General features: G+C 45.5%; 1 protein-coding gene across 2 annotated transcripts in view; it reads right to left on the minus strand.

Moving 5' to 3' along the window:
• The window catches only part of FRMD3 (FERM domain containing 3), a 307,593-nt gene extending 296,750 nt beyond the window's left edge, over window positions 1-10,843 (minus strand). The window contains exon 1 of one of the 2 annotated variants that reach the window (XM_043567036.1): window positions 10,529-10,842. In XM_043567036.1, coding sequence (XP_043422971.1) covers window positions 10,529-10,675 — 147 coding nt within the window. In that variant the 5' untranslated portion in view covers window positions 10,676-10,842. Of the gene's footprint in view, window positions 1-10,528 lie in introns of both variants that reach the window. The other variant, XM_043567035.1, reaches the window with a different exon arrangement.
• Between the last annotated feature and the right edge of the window lie 4,284 nt (window positions 10,844-15,127).

Consider the following 15,127-nt stretch of genomic DNA (forward strand, 5'->3'; position numbering starts at 1 on the left):
TCGAACTCATGCACTGTGAGATCATGATCTGAGCCGAACCCAAGAGTCAGACGCTTAATCTGCTGAGCCACCCAGGGGCTCCAGGACCTCCTAGATCAGCATATGCATCTTAACAAGAGCACAGAGGAGCCACATGAATTATCAGAGACTAAGAAGCATTTACACTTCCCTCCCAAGAGCTGAACACCAACTCTTTTGGACCTGAATTAAGTTCAACTCTCACTCACAAAACCTGCCCTAACAATTCCTGACCATAATCCTACTTTTCCCCATTTCTAGACTCCAGGTCTGGCTCTCTGCTACTTCACAGAAGCAACATGAATCCTTCATCACACAAAGCGGAAACAAGGAGAAACCGTGCTATATACACCACATGCCTATTACTCATGCGCATGAACCTCATACTGGATTCTCTGCAGGGCAAACTCTGATATTTCTATTCATGCAATTTTTTTAAGTTTATTTTGAGAGAGAGAAAGAAAGAACAAGTAGGGGAGGGGCAAAGGAGAGGGAGACAGAGGATCTGAAGCAGGCTCTGTGCTGACAGCAGAGAGCCCAATTTGGGGCTCGAACTCATGAACCGTGAGATCATGACCTGAGCCAAAGTTGGATGCTTAACCGCTTGAGCCACCCAGATGCCCCCTCCATTCCTGCAATTTTTAAGTTTTCCCAAAATGCCTACTTAGAAAAAGAAGTAGAACTTAAGAGTTCAAGTGACTAATTCAAGTGACTTCAAGTGGTTTACATTTTAAACTGTTAACCCATTGTTGCTGTACCCTTTCCAGTCAGAAGAGGGGTCTCAAAATAAGACGTGGCTTTATCTAATTATTACAGTTGAAAACTGAAGATTCAGCTGGAGAGCAAGTTCATTTGGGAAATGCTTACTCCAGTGGAATCTAGTTTTGTCCTTCTCTTAACACTGCTACACACGCACAAGCACACATGCGTGCGCACACGCACACACACACACACACACACACACACACAAAAGTACATAGTTACTAGTAAGAATTCCAAATACACATATACACATTTTCCATGTATACAATGGGTGTTTTTTATTTAGTTGCTATCATTTCAAATACCTATAACTTGTCAGGAATCTTCTGGAGGTCCACGATACACTGGGAGTTCCATTTTGATTTATTTGTGTTTTTTTTTTAATATTTCAATAAGTTCAGTAAATTCAGAGGCACCAAAACCTATAGTTCTTAAGCTTGTTGGTCTCAAAACTCCTGTACACTATGAAGGATCCCTAGAATTTTTGGGGGGGTTGGATATATCAATTTCCTGAGAATTTTTTTTTTTTAATTTTTTTTTTCAACGTTTATTTATTTTTGGGACACAGAGAGACAGAGCATGAACGGGGGAGGGGCAGAGAGAGAGGGAGACACAGAATCGGAAACAGGCTCCAGGCTCTGAGCCATCAGCCCAGAGCCCGACGCGGGGCTCGAACTCACGGACCGCGAGATCGTGACCTGGCTGAAGTCGGACGCTTAACCGACTGCGCCACCCAGGCGCCCCCTGAGAATTTTTTTGAATAGTGAATGTTTTGAGTCATGCAAGAATAATAATCCCACTGCACATTAACAAAAGTTGCACGTTTTATGAAAAATAACTTGTATTTACAAAATAACTAATTTAATGAGAAAAGTAGCATTGTTTTACATTTTTGCAAAAATCTTTAATGTCTGGCTCAATAAAAGACAGCTGGATTCTCACATCTGCTTCTGCATTTAATGTGTTTCCATAGCACATATCATACAGCCTCTAGAAAACTCCACTGCACACTTGTAAGAGAACGAGAGTGGAAAAAGCAAACAACATCTCAACAAGGATGACAAGACAATTCAATGGGGAAGAAAATCGTTTTTTCAAACAACGGTGCTGGGATAGCTAAATATTCACATGCGTAAGAATGAAGTTGGACCCCTACTTTACACCCTATACAAAAGTTAACTCTAACTGGATCAAAGATGAGGAGTAGCTGTGTGCTACTGTGAATTATAATAAGAAATATACATTTTTGTCTTTGTCCTCATTTCTGGCACAGAGCTCCTAAAACCCTTGTAATTTCCTAAGTGACATGAGCAATAAAAGTATCTTTTGTTATGTTAATGAGGTGACTTTTGGAAATCCCCTGTGGATGGGGGCTGGTTGCCAGGAGAACCGGGTGTTTAGAGAGGGTTGGAACTTGCAATCCCACTGTCCAGACCTCCAGGGAGGGGAGAGGAGCTGGAAATTGAGTTCAACCACCAATGGTCAATGATTTAATCAATCGTGCCTATGTAATGAAGCCTCCATAAAAACCCAACAGGACGGAATTCTGAGAGCTTCCAGGAGATCGCTACTCCTTGGAGAGGATATGGAAGCTCCATACCCTTCCCCCTGCACCTTGCTCTATGCGTCTCTTCCATCTGGCTGTTACAGCCTTTTCTAATAAACTAGTGATCTAGTAAATAGAATGTTTTTCTGGGTTCTGGGAGCCGCTCCAGCAAACTAATCAAACTCGAGGAGGTTGTGAGAACCTCTGATCTACAACCAGTCAATCAGAAGCCTAGGTGACAGCCTGGACTCGTGACTGGCCTCTGAAGTGGGGGCGGTCTTATGGGACTGAGCCTGTAGGATGTGATGTTATCTCCAGGTAGACAGTGTCAAAATGGAATTGAATTGCATGTGTAGGTGGTGTTGGATGTATGGGGGAAAACCCTCTCTCCGTACAGTGGAATGGGAACCAGAACACTCTCAGGCTGTTAATGGGTACAGGTTTATTTGGGGCATGATGAAAGTCTTCTGGAAACAGACAGTAGTAATGATTGTACAACCTTTTGAATACACTAAAATCCACTGAAATGTACACTTTAAATTGGTAAATTGTGTTGTGTATAAATTATATATTAATACAATAATGAATCCAAAACCTAAAGGTAAAACTATAAAGCTATTTAAAAAAAACATAGGCAGAAGTCTTCATGACCCTGGATTATGAAATAGCTTCCTAGCTATGACATCAAAAATACAAGCAACAAAAGGAAAAAAAAAAAAGTTGGAGTTAATCAAAGTTGAAAAACTTCTGACACCATCAAGAAAGTAAATTCTTTTGGGGCGCCTGGGTGGGTCAGTTAGTTAAGTATTTGACTCTTGATTTTGCCTCAGGTCATGATCTCGGCATCTGTGAGTTCGAGCCCTGTGTCGGGCTCTTGCTGACAGCTCAGCCTGCTTTGGATTCTGTGTCTCCTTCTCTCTCTGCCCCTCCCCCATTTGTGCTCTGTCTCTCTCTCTCTCTCAAAAATAAATAAACATTTAAGAAAAAAAGATTCTCTCTCTCTCTCTCCTTTTGCCCCTTTCCCCCACTCACATGCTCTCACTCTCTCTCTTAAAAAGAAAAAGAAATAAAGTAAGAAGACAACCCACAGAACAGGAAAAATATTTACAAGTCATGTATTATATAAGTATCCAGAACATATAAAGAACTCTTACAACTCAATAATAAGACAATCCAACTTAAAAATGGGCAAAGAATCCAAGTAGTTCTCCAAAAAAGATATACACATGGCCCACTGGCACATGAAAAGATACTCAACATCATTAGCCATCAAGGAAATGCAAATCAAAACCACAGTAAGAATACCACCTCACACCCACTAAGGTGGCTATAACCAAACAGACAAATAATAAAAAGTGTTGGCAAGGATGTGGAGAAATTGAAACCCTTGTACACAGCTGATGGGAATGTAAAATGGTGGGGCTCCTTGAGAAAATAGTGCGGCAGTCTTCAAAAAGTTAAACGTAGACCCAGCCAGTAATTTCATTCCCAGGCATACGCTCAAAAGAAATGAAGGTGTATCCACACAGAAATGTTTGCAGTAATGTTCACTGCAACATTATTTGTAACAGCCAAAAAGTGGAAATAGCCCAAATTTTCACCAGCTGATGAACTGGTCTAGCCACACACTGGAATATTATTCAGCAATAAAAAGGGAAGGAGTACTGATACATGCTACAACGTGGATGAACCTTGAAAACATGCTTAGAAGCCAGGCACAAAAGCCCACATATTGTATGTTTCCATTTTTTTTATCAAACGCCCACAGCAGACAAATCTACAGAGACAGAAAGTAGATGAGTGGTTTCCTAGGGCTGGAAGGGTCAGGGGAAAAGGAGGGTATGACTGCTAAAAGGCACTGGGTTTCTTCTGGGGATGGTGAAAAAGTTTCAAAATTGATTGTGGTGATAGGTGCACAGTTCTGTGAAGATATTGAAACCGTATACCTTAAGTAGGAAGATTTAAGTATGTAAATTACATCTCAATAAAACTATTCCCCAAGGAAATGTAAAACTACATTTTAGTATTACTTTGAAAATAGTTTGAACCTCGAAGATGCCCTGAAAGGACCTGAGGGACGTCCAGGGGTCCCCAGGGCACAATTTGAGAACCACTGACCCAGACAAAATATCTAGTGTGGCTATTATGGGTTATCTTCCTAGCAGCTATCTCCCCCTCTCTCAAGAGAGCCTTGATTTTTAGGTATTGACCCACCCCCACCATACAGGCCACCAGCAGGAGGGAAGTTGACTCCATGCTGAGTCCCAGGCTCAGGTTCTGCTCACCTTAAGCTAATAAGCACATTCCTTCCCACTGACTACAGTCAGTGGTTCAGGGATGGGCATGTGACAGGGATGGGCGTGGCTGCAGGACTTTTGCTTGGAATGCTGGGTTGGAAGTCGTTTCTCTCTGCCTCTGGAGGGTGTCCCACAAGAAGGTGAGAACTGACCCTACCATAACCATTCCCTGCCAGTATGAGGATAAAGCCTTACAAAAGTCAGGATGGGGGCGCCTGGGTGGCTCAGGGGATTAAACGTCCAACTCTTGATTTCCACTCAGGTCATGATCTCACGGTTTGTGAGTTCAAGTGCCACATCAGGCTCTGAGCTGGCATTGCAGAGCCTGCTTGGGATTCTCTGCTTCTCCCCTGCTCGCTCTCTCTTTCTCTCAAGATAAATAAACATCTAAAAAAAATTAAAAAGAAGGCAGGATCGTCCTTGAATGAAGCCCTTAACTCAAGACTTCTGGATATATGATCCAGCAAGTGTCCTTAATGTTAAAGTCAGTTTGAATTAGAATTTGTTAGATGTCGTTACAAGCACCCAGCTGATATACTGTCCAAATGATGTGGAGCCAACGATATTACATTCACTCTGCAGTCAATACACTTTGCCTTTGCTTTGAGGACATCAAGAGATAAGATCTTAGCAGACCATTGAAATAACATTACTTTTTTATTCACAACATACTTAATATAAAGAGCTGGCCCATATAATCTAGGCTTAAAAACGTCAGAGTGGGGCCACAGTATTTCACAGAGTGCCTCCCCCTTCTCTTCCTTTTGTGTCTGATTTTCAGTGGACTCTTAATGGCATTCTAGATGAGTCTGATAGAGAAAAGTGTTGGCGTGTCCTTATTATCAGAAGAGGTGTGGCTGTCGATTGGACCTAGCTTGGATTTCATCACCAGGACCATCGTGGGGCCTGATATTCAGCACATGTGAATGTTTGCATGCGATCATCCAGTTCCTGTTCCAACAGATGAGAAAAAAAGGAATAAACTCTCTTTTTTCCCCCAGATAAATTAATTAGAATAGTGTTCTACATTTGGGTGATGTTTTAACCTTTACAACATGCTCTCATATACGCCATCTCAACAACCCAATGGAGGCTGGCAACAAAGAATTATTGTGCCTATTTCACAGATGGACAACAGGAGGCATAGGGACCTGTTTAAGGTCTTGCATAATCATAAAATGATGGAATTTAGGCTTAAAGACATTAGAGCCTAAGCTAAAGCCTCCCCACTACTTAGAATTACCTCGACTATAGCTTCACATAATAATAATAAGATAACAGTCAGTATTTTTTCAGCTCTTACTAGGGGTCAGGTACCAAGCATTACAACAAGCCCATGCGGTCTCTGCTCTTGTTATCCCCACTTTACAGATGAGCAAACTGAGACCCAAATTGGGAAAGTGACTTACCCAAAGTCACCTGGCTAGGCAGTGGTCGAGCCAGGGTTCCAACCCAAGCAAGTAGTACTCCAGAACATAAGCTCTCAGCCTCTTCGCCATATGGCCACTTCAACAAGAGTAGAGCTCTACCAGCTGTGCCTCTGCGACATTAGATGACTCGGAGCTGCCCAGAACCCACCAGTTCAGTAAGGACTGAAGTGCCATTTAACAACACAAGCAACGAAGGACAATCCAACAATTTTTCCTATTCTGGAATATGATCATACAAAGGTTACCTCCAGTAAGCCATGGCTTACATAACAGCTCATTAAACTCTTCTGACAATTTTATTGTAACAATAATTGCAACTCAATCTGACCAATTCTGAAAGACGCAACAGCTCTCCCTGCCTCAGAAAGACCACAGACATGCACGTGCGAGTACCCCCCCACCACACACACACACACACACACACACACGCACTTCTCCATTGCTTCCATAAGGTCAAAGCCCACCTCCCACTATAGAGAGTGAAGAGCGAAGCTACCAGACACACATGTTCCTAGACTCTTTTGAAGCTAGGGCACGGGTGTATGATCCAGTCCTGGCCAACAAGATCTGACAGGAAGACTGAGGGGGGCCTCTAGGAAAGGTCTTCTTCTGGGATAAAAAGAAATACACGAGGAAGTACCACCTCTTATATCGTGGATACAGTAGTGCCTGACACATCCACATCACACCCACAATGCCCACAGCCACCTTATGATAATGACCACTCTAAGCAACAGAGCTGATGCGCTGAGGATGACAGAGTGGAAAGACGGAAAGCACCCGGGTCCATGCAGAACCACCAGACAACTCTGCAACTGCCCTACCTCTGGACTTCTCATTACAGAAGACACTTAGTGCACTTATTATTTAATCCACTTCAACTTGGTCACTCTCTCACTTGCAGCCGAAAGCACCCTAACTCTCAAGTCTCAAGAGGCAGCTACAGAGAAGGAAGAGCTCTGCATTTTTAGTCCAACAACCTGGGTTCTAAGCTACTTCGTTGCCAGGTAACCCAAATTGCATAATCTCTATAGGCCTCTTATGCCATTATCTATAAAACTGAGGTGATACTCAATAACACAATAACATCAATAAAAGGGAGAGAAGAAAATCATGAGATGAAGTGTATCCAACCCCTTTGTTAACAACAGTGTTCCACTCCAGTGCAACTGGTCTAGATAATGATTAAACCAAACTTATTAAATTGGAACCATCCATCTAACCCAACTCCCTTATTTTACAAAAGAGGAAACACTGACTACAAATGTCAAGTGACTTGCTCCTTGTCACCAAACTGGTTGGTAACATAATTAAACCATGTATCTCCCAATCCAGTGTTGTCATGCTACTGTCATGCTGATAGGTAAAGAGCTAGATTAAATACTGGGCGTTCATTCAATCAACAAATGTTTATCGAACACAATTATATGCCAGGTACTCCTTCGGGTATTGGGGAATCCTTAATGAACAACAACAGCCTCAACAAAATGTTCCTACCCTGCGAATTTAGCAATCTACAAAGGAAATTATTCGATCTACATTTATAAATATTATTGAGTGCCTAATGTGTGTTAAGCACTATGTTAGAGTTTCTGTTCAAACACAAATCAAAGTCCCCAGCCAATTCCAATGACATCAACCATGTTTACCAGGCTTTGCTAAAGAGTGTATCATGTGAAAAGTCTACGTTTTACTCAATAAAAGTCAGTATTGAAAAATGACAAGTTCATTAGAAGGAGTTATGAATAACCATGCCAGCATCTGGGGGGGAAAAAAGTGGATACAATGGGAGAGGTGGCTAGCTAGGACTCCACTCTCCTAGAAGCAGAAAGACTGAATAAAAGAGGTAAGAGTTAACTCATGTCCTTCTACACTGTCCAGACTTCAAGGATTGGCTCAGCTGGAAAAGCCTAGTAGGGAGTATTCGGCAACTCCTTCCTTTCCCCAGGCCTCCGTCTGGTGCCTTACACTCTCTTTTTTCTCCCTGTCCACTCGGAATTCCTCTTCCCCAGCCCTAAACAGTCATACTCTAATGACGTGATGGGACAACATCCTAAACTCCATGGAAAGAGACAGAGCAAGTGACTTTCAGCAGCTCCCCTGGAACAGATACCAGGCAGCTGACACTGGGCCATTAGGTTGTTTCTTTGAAGTTTTCCTTGTCAATAAGCACTCCAATTATCTAATTTGGAAAAGAATAGTTAAAAGTTGTTGTTTTGCAAAAACAAAAACAAAAACCCTTCATAACTCATATGTTGTGCAGATTTTGGAGGGAGGATGAATGTGACAGTGCACATACTTCTTTATCTTTGTGATTCCCTGGAACAGAGGGGAAAGGCAAGCCAGGAAAGGTGAAGGGATGGATTCCCTAGGGCATGTACTAATAACTCCAATAGTTCTTTTTTCAAAATACCATTTTGTTCTAACTTTAAACAAATGGAAAGTTCTCTGTGACCCTGTACCCAGAAGGGCAATTTCAATTCCTGGACTTGAAAAAGTCTAGGAAGGCAGAAGGTCCAAAACTATCAATATAGGATCTTTAATTCATTTCAATTGGTTAAATAATAATCACCATTTGGAGGCAGAAGGAGCAGAAAAAGATGTGCCACAAAATGAAACATTTGACATTTAAGCAATTCCAAAGTCAACATTTTGGAATATAGCACATTAACCTCTTTGGCATGGGTTGGGCCATACAGACTCTTAACTTTCCAAACTATTATTAGACCTGCTACCATTTATTGTTTCCCTGGACACCAGGCAACAAATACATGTCCTTTGGGGACTACTTATCTATTCTGAGGAAGACTAAGTCCCAAAGGAGATAAAACCCAGTGGTGTCAACTCCAAGTGGAACAGGACTGTGCACACAGAGGACTGAGAGCAGAGGAGAGCTCAACATCTCCACTCTGCTGCTGGTCCCTCTAATATTTACATATTCAATGGGGGTTAAAGGTTCTGTACATCCATCCTAGGACCTAAAGCAAAGTGCTCAACTATCTCTGGATCACAAAACAGTACATGCCAAAGCTTTCTGTGCAACCCTGAGGCAGGAAAAAAAACTGCCTAACCTGCTAATCCTTTTATTATTAAGTTTAGCAGCACTGCTTAGCTCAGAATGAAATTCAAGATCCTCCAGAAAATTCACTAGGAGCCTACTCTCCTGGGAGATCATGGGGCACCACATTCCTGCCTTGAAACTTGTCCCGCTGTCAGCTTGCAAATTAGTTGCCACTGTCTCTGTGTCACAAACTCCCACTGGCAAACAAACAAATAAACGGGAAAAACCTTTCATTCATTCATTCACTCATTCATTTAGGGGTTAACACAGCCAGAGACCTACTCCTGCCGCTGAGAGACGCTGCCCCCATTCATCTCCCAACGGAACTCGGAACTCGGTAGTGTGCTCTGTATTTAAAAAAACAGCTCAGTCCTGGAGCCTCAAAACTCAGGTAGGAGAGAGAGGAAATCCCCGAGATAAATAAGCAAACAGACTTAAAAGTCAGAAGCTAATCGTGCTGAGCATTGACACGACCTTTCCAGATTGTGCGCGCCTAGTGGGTCAAAGGAGAGGGCACACATTTGCCTACATATACGCTCACCGAAAGTGTGCGTGCGTGTGTGTGCGCGCGCGCACACACACACACACACACACACGCACACACACACACCCTTGCAGCTCACACTACATCTCCTGCAAGCTCAAAAGCACTTACTACCCGAGAATGAGGCTGCCAGGAAAGCTACCTTCGCCCAAAGAACTCTTGCTTCTCCAACTTGGGAAGGAGCACTGTCCACCAACATTCCAAGGGGCACTTCTTCCCCGGACCCAGGTCCTGCAAGGCTCCCTCTCTGAGAGTCTCACAGCCCTTTTCCTTTCTCTGAAACACACGGATTTCATGATTCTTTTTGGGGAATCCGCGTAGCGCGCGCCCCATCCCTCAAGGCTGGAGCCTAGGTCGGTCCAGCCGCTCTCACTCCCGGGAAACTTCCCCGCTGCCCCACGCGGAGAAGTAAACGCCATCGGTAGGAGGGCGGCAGGGAGTGAAAGTGGGTCCCTAGGGCTGAGGCACCTTCGGAGCCTGGGAGCCCGAGAGAAATGAGTGAACCCGAGCTGGTGCATGCCTTCTCCACGTGGAGGAAGGGAAGAAAGAATGGGCGACACGCAGGTGTCCCTCTCGGCTCTCTGAGCTCCCATTTCGTGGCGTGGTAAGGGACAGAGGGGTTAGTCTCTTCCAGGGAGCAGCTGCCCGGCGCCCCCAGCCTAGGCGCAGCGAGACGTGCGCGCAGCTTGCACGCCAGGGAAGGGGCCCCAGCGCGGATAACGCGCCCCATCCCTGGGTACTGCTCCCAGTCTCACAGGGCGGGGAAAGAGAAATCTGGCTTTCCAGCAGGCCCTCGCGCGGGTTCCTCCCCCGTGCCGACGCACGCCCACCCGCAGAGGCCCCCGCGCCCTCGTCAGGGGCAGCCCGCACCTGGATGTGGCAGGAGATCTCCGAGTCGTCCAGCAGCCGGATGGTGCATTTCATCTCCTGGCTGAGCGATTTGATGCTGGAGCTCCGAAAGTGGATCATTTTCATGGTCCTCCTGCCTCTCGGCACACAGTAGCAAGAGGCGAACATGCACCGCGGCCCGGGGGAGCGAGCGGGAGGCTCGGGGCCGGCGTGGCGCTCGCCCGCGCTGACAGACACACTCGCGCACACACCGTCCCGGACACCCGGGTGCGGTTCAGCCCTGGGACAGCGGCGGCGACGGGCGCCTGCGGCCACACATGCCCGGCGGCCGGGGCGCGGCGGGCGGGTCCCTCCTCCCCTCCCCTCCCTCGCCTCCGCCTCGCCGGCTCCTTTCCCCGCCTCCGCCCGTCGCGCGCGCTCCTGCGCCTCCCTCCGCCCGGGCTAGCGTGCAGAGGATGCCCCGGGCCCGTGACCCTGGGCGGGCGCGCGACGCACTCACTCCCACGCGCGGGGAGCCGCGGGAGGAGGAGGCGGGGAAGGTTGGCGCTGGTTGCCCGAGTGCCCTGGCAGTGGCCTGCTTCGCCGCCGCCGCCGCTGCGTCAGGCTGGGCCTGGCCGCCTCCTCCCTCTCTGGCCGCGATCGCTCTGGCTCCTGGTCACGCTCGTCCCTGCCCTGGCTCCCCCACGCGCCCGACAGCGCCCAGCTCTTCTCGCCCCCAGGGACCCGAATGCGGGGTGGGAGGGGGGGCGGTGCAGGGCGAGCCTGACCTACACCCGCAGGGAGGATTCCACCACGGGAGAGGATTATTGGACCGAGGACGAACCCCCCTCCCCCCGAAAGTGGCATGAGGCCCTGGTATGGCTACCCCAGGAATATGGCTAATAGTGACAATCTCTATACTCATGGGTATTTTTTAAAAGCCTTTATTGTATTTAATATTAACTGGGAGTTCATCTCCCTTATAAAAAAGAAGAAAGAAAGAAAGAAAGAAAGAAAGAAAGAAAGAAAGAAAGAAAGAGAAGAAAGAAATCAGGGACGCCTGGCTGGCTCAGTCAGTGGAGCTTACTACTCTTGATCTGTGGGTGGTGAGTTCGATCCCGCGTTGAGGGTAGAGTTTACTTAAAAAAAAAAAAATTTTTTTTTTAATCTGAGCCTTTCTTAAGAAATTTCTCATTTATGACTCTCAACATGTCCATGTGATCTTTGGTAGCAGAACCTTAGACCTAAGCAAGAGGATACCTATCCTGCCAGTCCCCCTTTAGGGATGGATCTGTGTCCTTCTCACCCCACTCCTCACCCAACCCACCCCATCCCCGGACCGTTGCCTAGGAATGGAGATGTGTCCGGTTCCGTTTTAGACCAATTCCTGGGTAATGGGGACCCTAGAATTCCCTGCCCACCTCCAGGGTGTTGGGGCTAGGGGATCTGCTGCCTCTGTCTTCCCCAGGGTAGACCAAACCCGTTTGTGGTGTGGCCTTAGGTCCAAGGGGTGGCCAAGGGACGCGTGTGGAGGCAGGTAGATAGAGGTTGGATGTTGGGGCAGGCACATTCAGGATCAGGAAGAGAAGGGCCTCTCACCCTGCTGGCCTTTCGGAGCTGAACAAGTCATTATTAAGGAGTATTTGTTAGAGGAAGGATTTGCCTAGCTGTCAGCCATACAAGATTCCCCTCATCCAAAGGTATGCCCTGTCCCAAGGGTGTGGGAGGGAAGCCCGGCCATTTCTCCTAACCTTGGTACACTCTGATGGGCTGTGTATGCTCGAGGACACCCTCTGGGGTTGGCTGTGGTTTGATGGCACCTGCTTTGATGTCGGACTTCTTCCTCTGCCTGCTCTTGCTTCCTCCCCATGTTGATCACTAATAAATACCCTATGGCCAAATCCAGTCTCTGTATCTGCTTCTGGAAACTCCAAATTGTGACAATTTGTCAAGACAGGAGGATACAGTATATTTTATTTAACAGTCGACAGCCTGATTATTGCTTTTATTTTTTTTTATTTTTTAATGTTTATTCATTTTTGAAAGAGAAAGCGCGAGGGGTAGAGAGGAGACACAGAATCCAAATCAGGCTCCAGGCTCCGAGCTGTCAGCACAGAGCCCCACACACGGCTCCAACCCACAAACTGTGAAATCATGACCTGAGCCAAAGTCAGACGCTTAACTGACTGAGCCAGCCACGTGCCCCATATTATCACTTTTAAATATGATAATAGTACATGGACCTCCATATGCACTCTTGCCCTGGGCTGGTGAATATTAGGGCAGGGCATACCAGGGAGGTCAGCATGAAGGGTCTGGGAAGATGAGGATTTGATTCTTGGTCCAGCTCCTGGCCAATCCTGGGGGTCTTGGGGAAGTCTTTTCGTTTCTTTTCTCAACTTCAAAGGTGAGCACATCTGTGCTTCTTCTGCCCATCTCACAGGTGGCCGAGAAGCTGGGATGAGACACGGCCCATGGAGGGCAGATTATAGTCTATAAAACCCCGTATGCCTGTATGAAGTGGCAGTGATGGACCCCACCTGCTACTGGGGTTGAATCATCTCTCCTAACCCAAAGAACAGATATAAGATTAAAAAAAAAAAAAGTCACCACCCAACACAGTACAAACTTGTCCATCCTTATTATAATGACTTTTGGCTTCAAATCAGTCATGCTCAATACCCCAAAATTGTTATCTCAAATTTCAAGGAAGCAGAATGAGACCAGCAAGGACAGTAGGAAAGAGGAAAGAACAAAGATCACCCCAAGTGAGATTGCAAGCAACAGCATTTTGAGGAAATGAGAAGAATCAAGAAAAATCTAGAACTGGTTAGCTGACCAGGTTTGGGATGAGGACTGAGTTCAGCTAGTATAAAGGTATGGGCTCTGGAAACCTTTGGCATATATGGGAAAACACCTAGGTAAGCTACCACATATGTTCACTCGGATTGAAGTATGCATTGAAGAGGAGGCTTTGGGAAACCAAGCAGCCGTGGTCAAAAAATAACATGAAGAGCAAGAGGAATTCAAAGAATGGACTCAAGAGATCACTTTAAAACTGGGCCGCTTAGGGGCGTCTTTCTACAACAGAGCTAAAAGAGTTTTTTCTTAATTGAACTTACCAAATTACAAAATCAATTGAATTATCAGCCTCACCAGATTTCATGTGTGGGAGATAATTATCATTGAGAAAAGAGTGGGAATCTGGGAATAGAAATGGAACCATTAAAGAGGATCTGGATAATTCCTAGTAACTCAAACTCCCAAGATCCCTTTGGCAACAGAAGCAAAGCCTTTCTCTTTACAGAATGAGGCTGTTCCTGCCTTGTTTGAAGACCCTATTCTGACCTCACCTGAGGCAGTTACCTTGGAAAGGGAAGCCAATTTCGTCCTCACCCCTGGCCCACCACCTCTGAATACTACCACTGTTAATACTTGAATCAGATTCAGGCACATCCTTGGAGGCCAATTACAAAGTCATCTCCAAGAATAGAAAGAATAGCAAGGGGTTACTAATTTAAATTGAAAAGGATGTGTGTAAATAAACCTAAATTTGTCCACGTGAGTGCTCTTTCCAATGACTCTGGTTTCAGTGTACTATCTAAATTAATTGACTGACTTCTAGGGACACCTGGGTGGCTCAGTCTGTTAAGCGTTCAACTTCAGCCCGGGTCATGATCTCACAGGTTGTGGGTTTGAGCCCCCGTGTCAGTCTCTGTGCTGGCAGTTCAGAGCCTAGAGCCTGCCTTGGATTTTGTGTCTCCCTCTCTCTCTGCTCCTCCCTCATTCATGCTCTGCCTCTCTCTATCTCTCAAAAATCAATAAAAGTTAAAAAAAATTTTTAATTAATTGACTGAATTCCGGACTTAGCTAAATGAAAATGAGAAGGAAATATCCTGGTTGTTGTACAGACAAGAATCCTTAGAGTCAAGAAGAAGGAAATATTGAAATGGGTTTTCATATGTAGCCAACTCACCTTTCTTATAACCTTGTCTCTGGAGGGGACCTCCAAAAGACTTTCAGAGAATCATTGCTGAAGGAAGCAGAGCAATCTTTAACTACCATGGTGGCTCTTCCCTGTGACTAGGGATGCTGTGAAAGACATTGCAGTTGAAAAGAGCTCCCTGATTTAAATGGGAGATGATGGGGGTGGGGGGGGGGAGGTGCCTGATGGCAAAGATGTGGAGCAACAGGAAGTCTCATTCATCACTGATGGGAATGTAAAATGATACAGCCACTTTGAAGACACTGTGGTAGTTTTTCACATATCTAAACAAAGGCTTACCATATAATCCAGCAATTGGTTCCTAGGTAGTAACCCAAAGGAGTTGAAAACTATCTCTACACAAAAACCTGCACACAAATGTTTATAGCAGCTTTATTTATAATTGCCAAAACTGGAAGCATCTGAGATGTCTTTCAATAGGTGAATAAACTACATACATCCATATAATGGAATATTATTCAGCAATAAAAACAAATGGGCTATGAAGCCACAAAAGGACGTGGAAGAACCTCGTGGCAAAAGAAGCCAACCTGGAAAGGCTACGGGCTGTAAGATTCCAACCATATGATGTTCTGGAAAAGGCAAAGATGATAACAATAGGGGACACTGGAAGCAGAGGGCAGGAGATAGGATAT

The sequence above is a fragment of the Prionailurus bengalensis genome, chromosome D4, assembly GCF_016509475.1.
Source record: "Prionailurus bengalensis isolate Pbe53 chromosome D4, Fcat_Pben_1.1_paternal_pri, whole genome shotgun sequence".
NCBI classification, from domain to species: domain Eukaryota; kingdom Metazoa; phylum Chordata; class Mammalia; order Carnivora; family Felidae; genus Prionailurus; species Prionailurus bengalensis.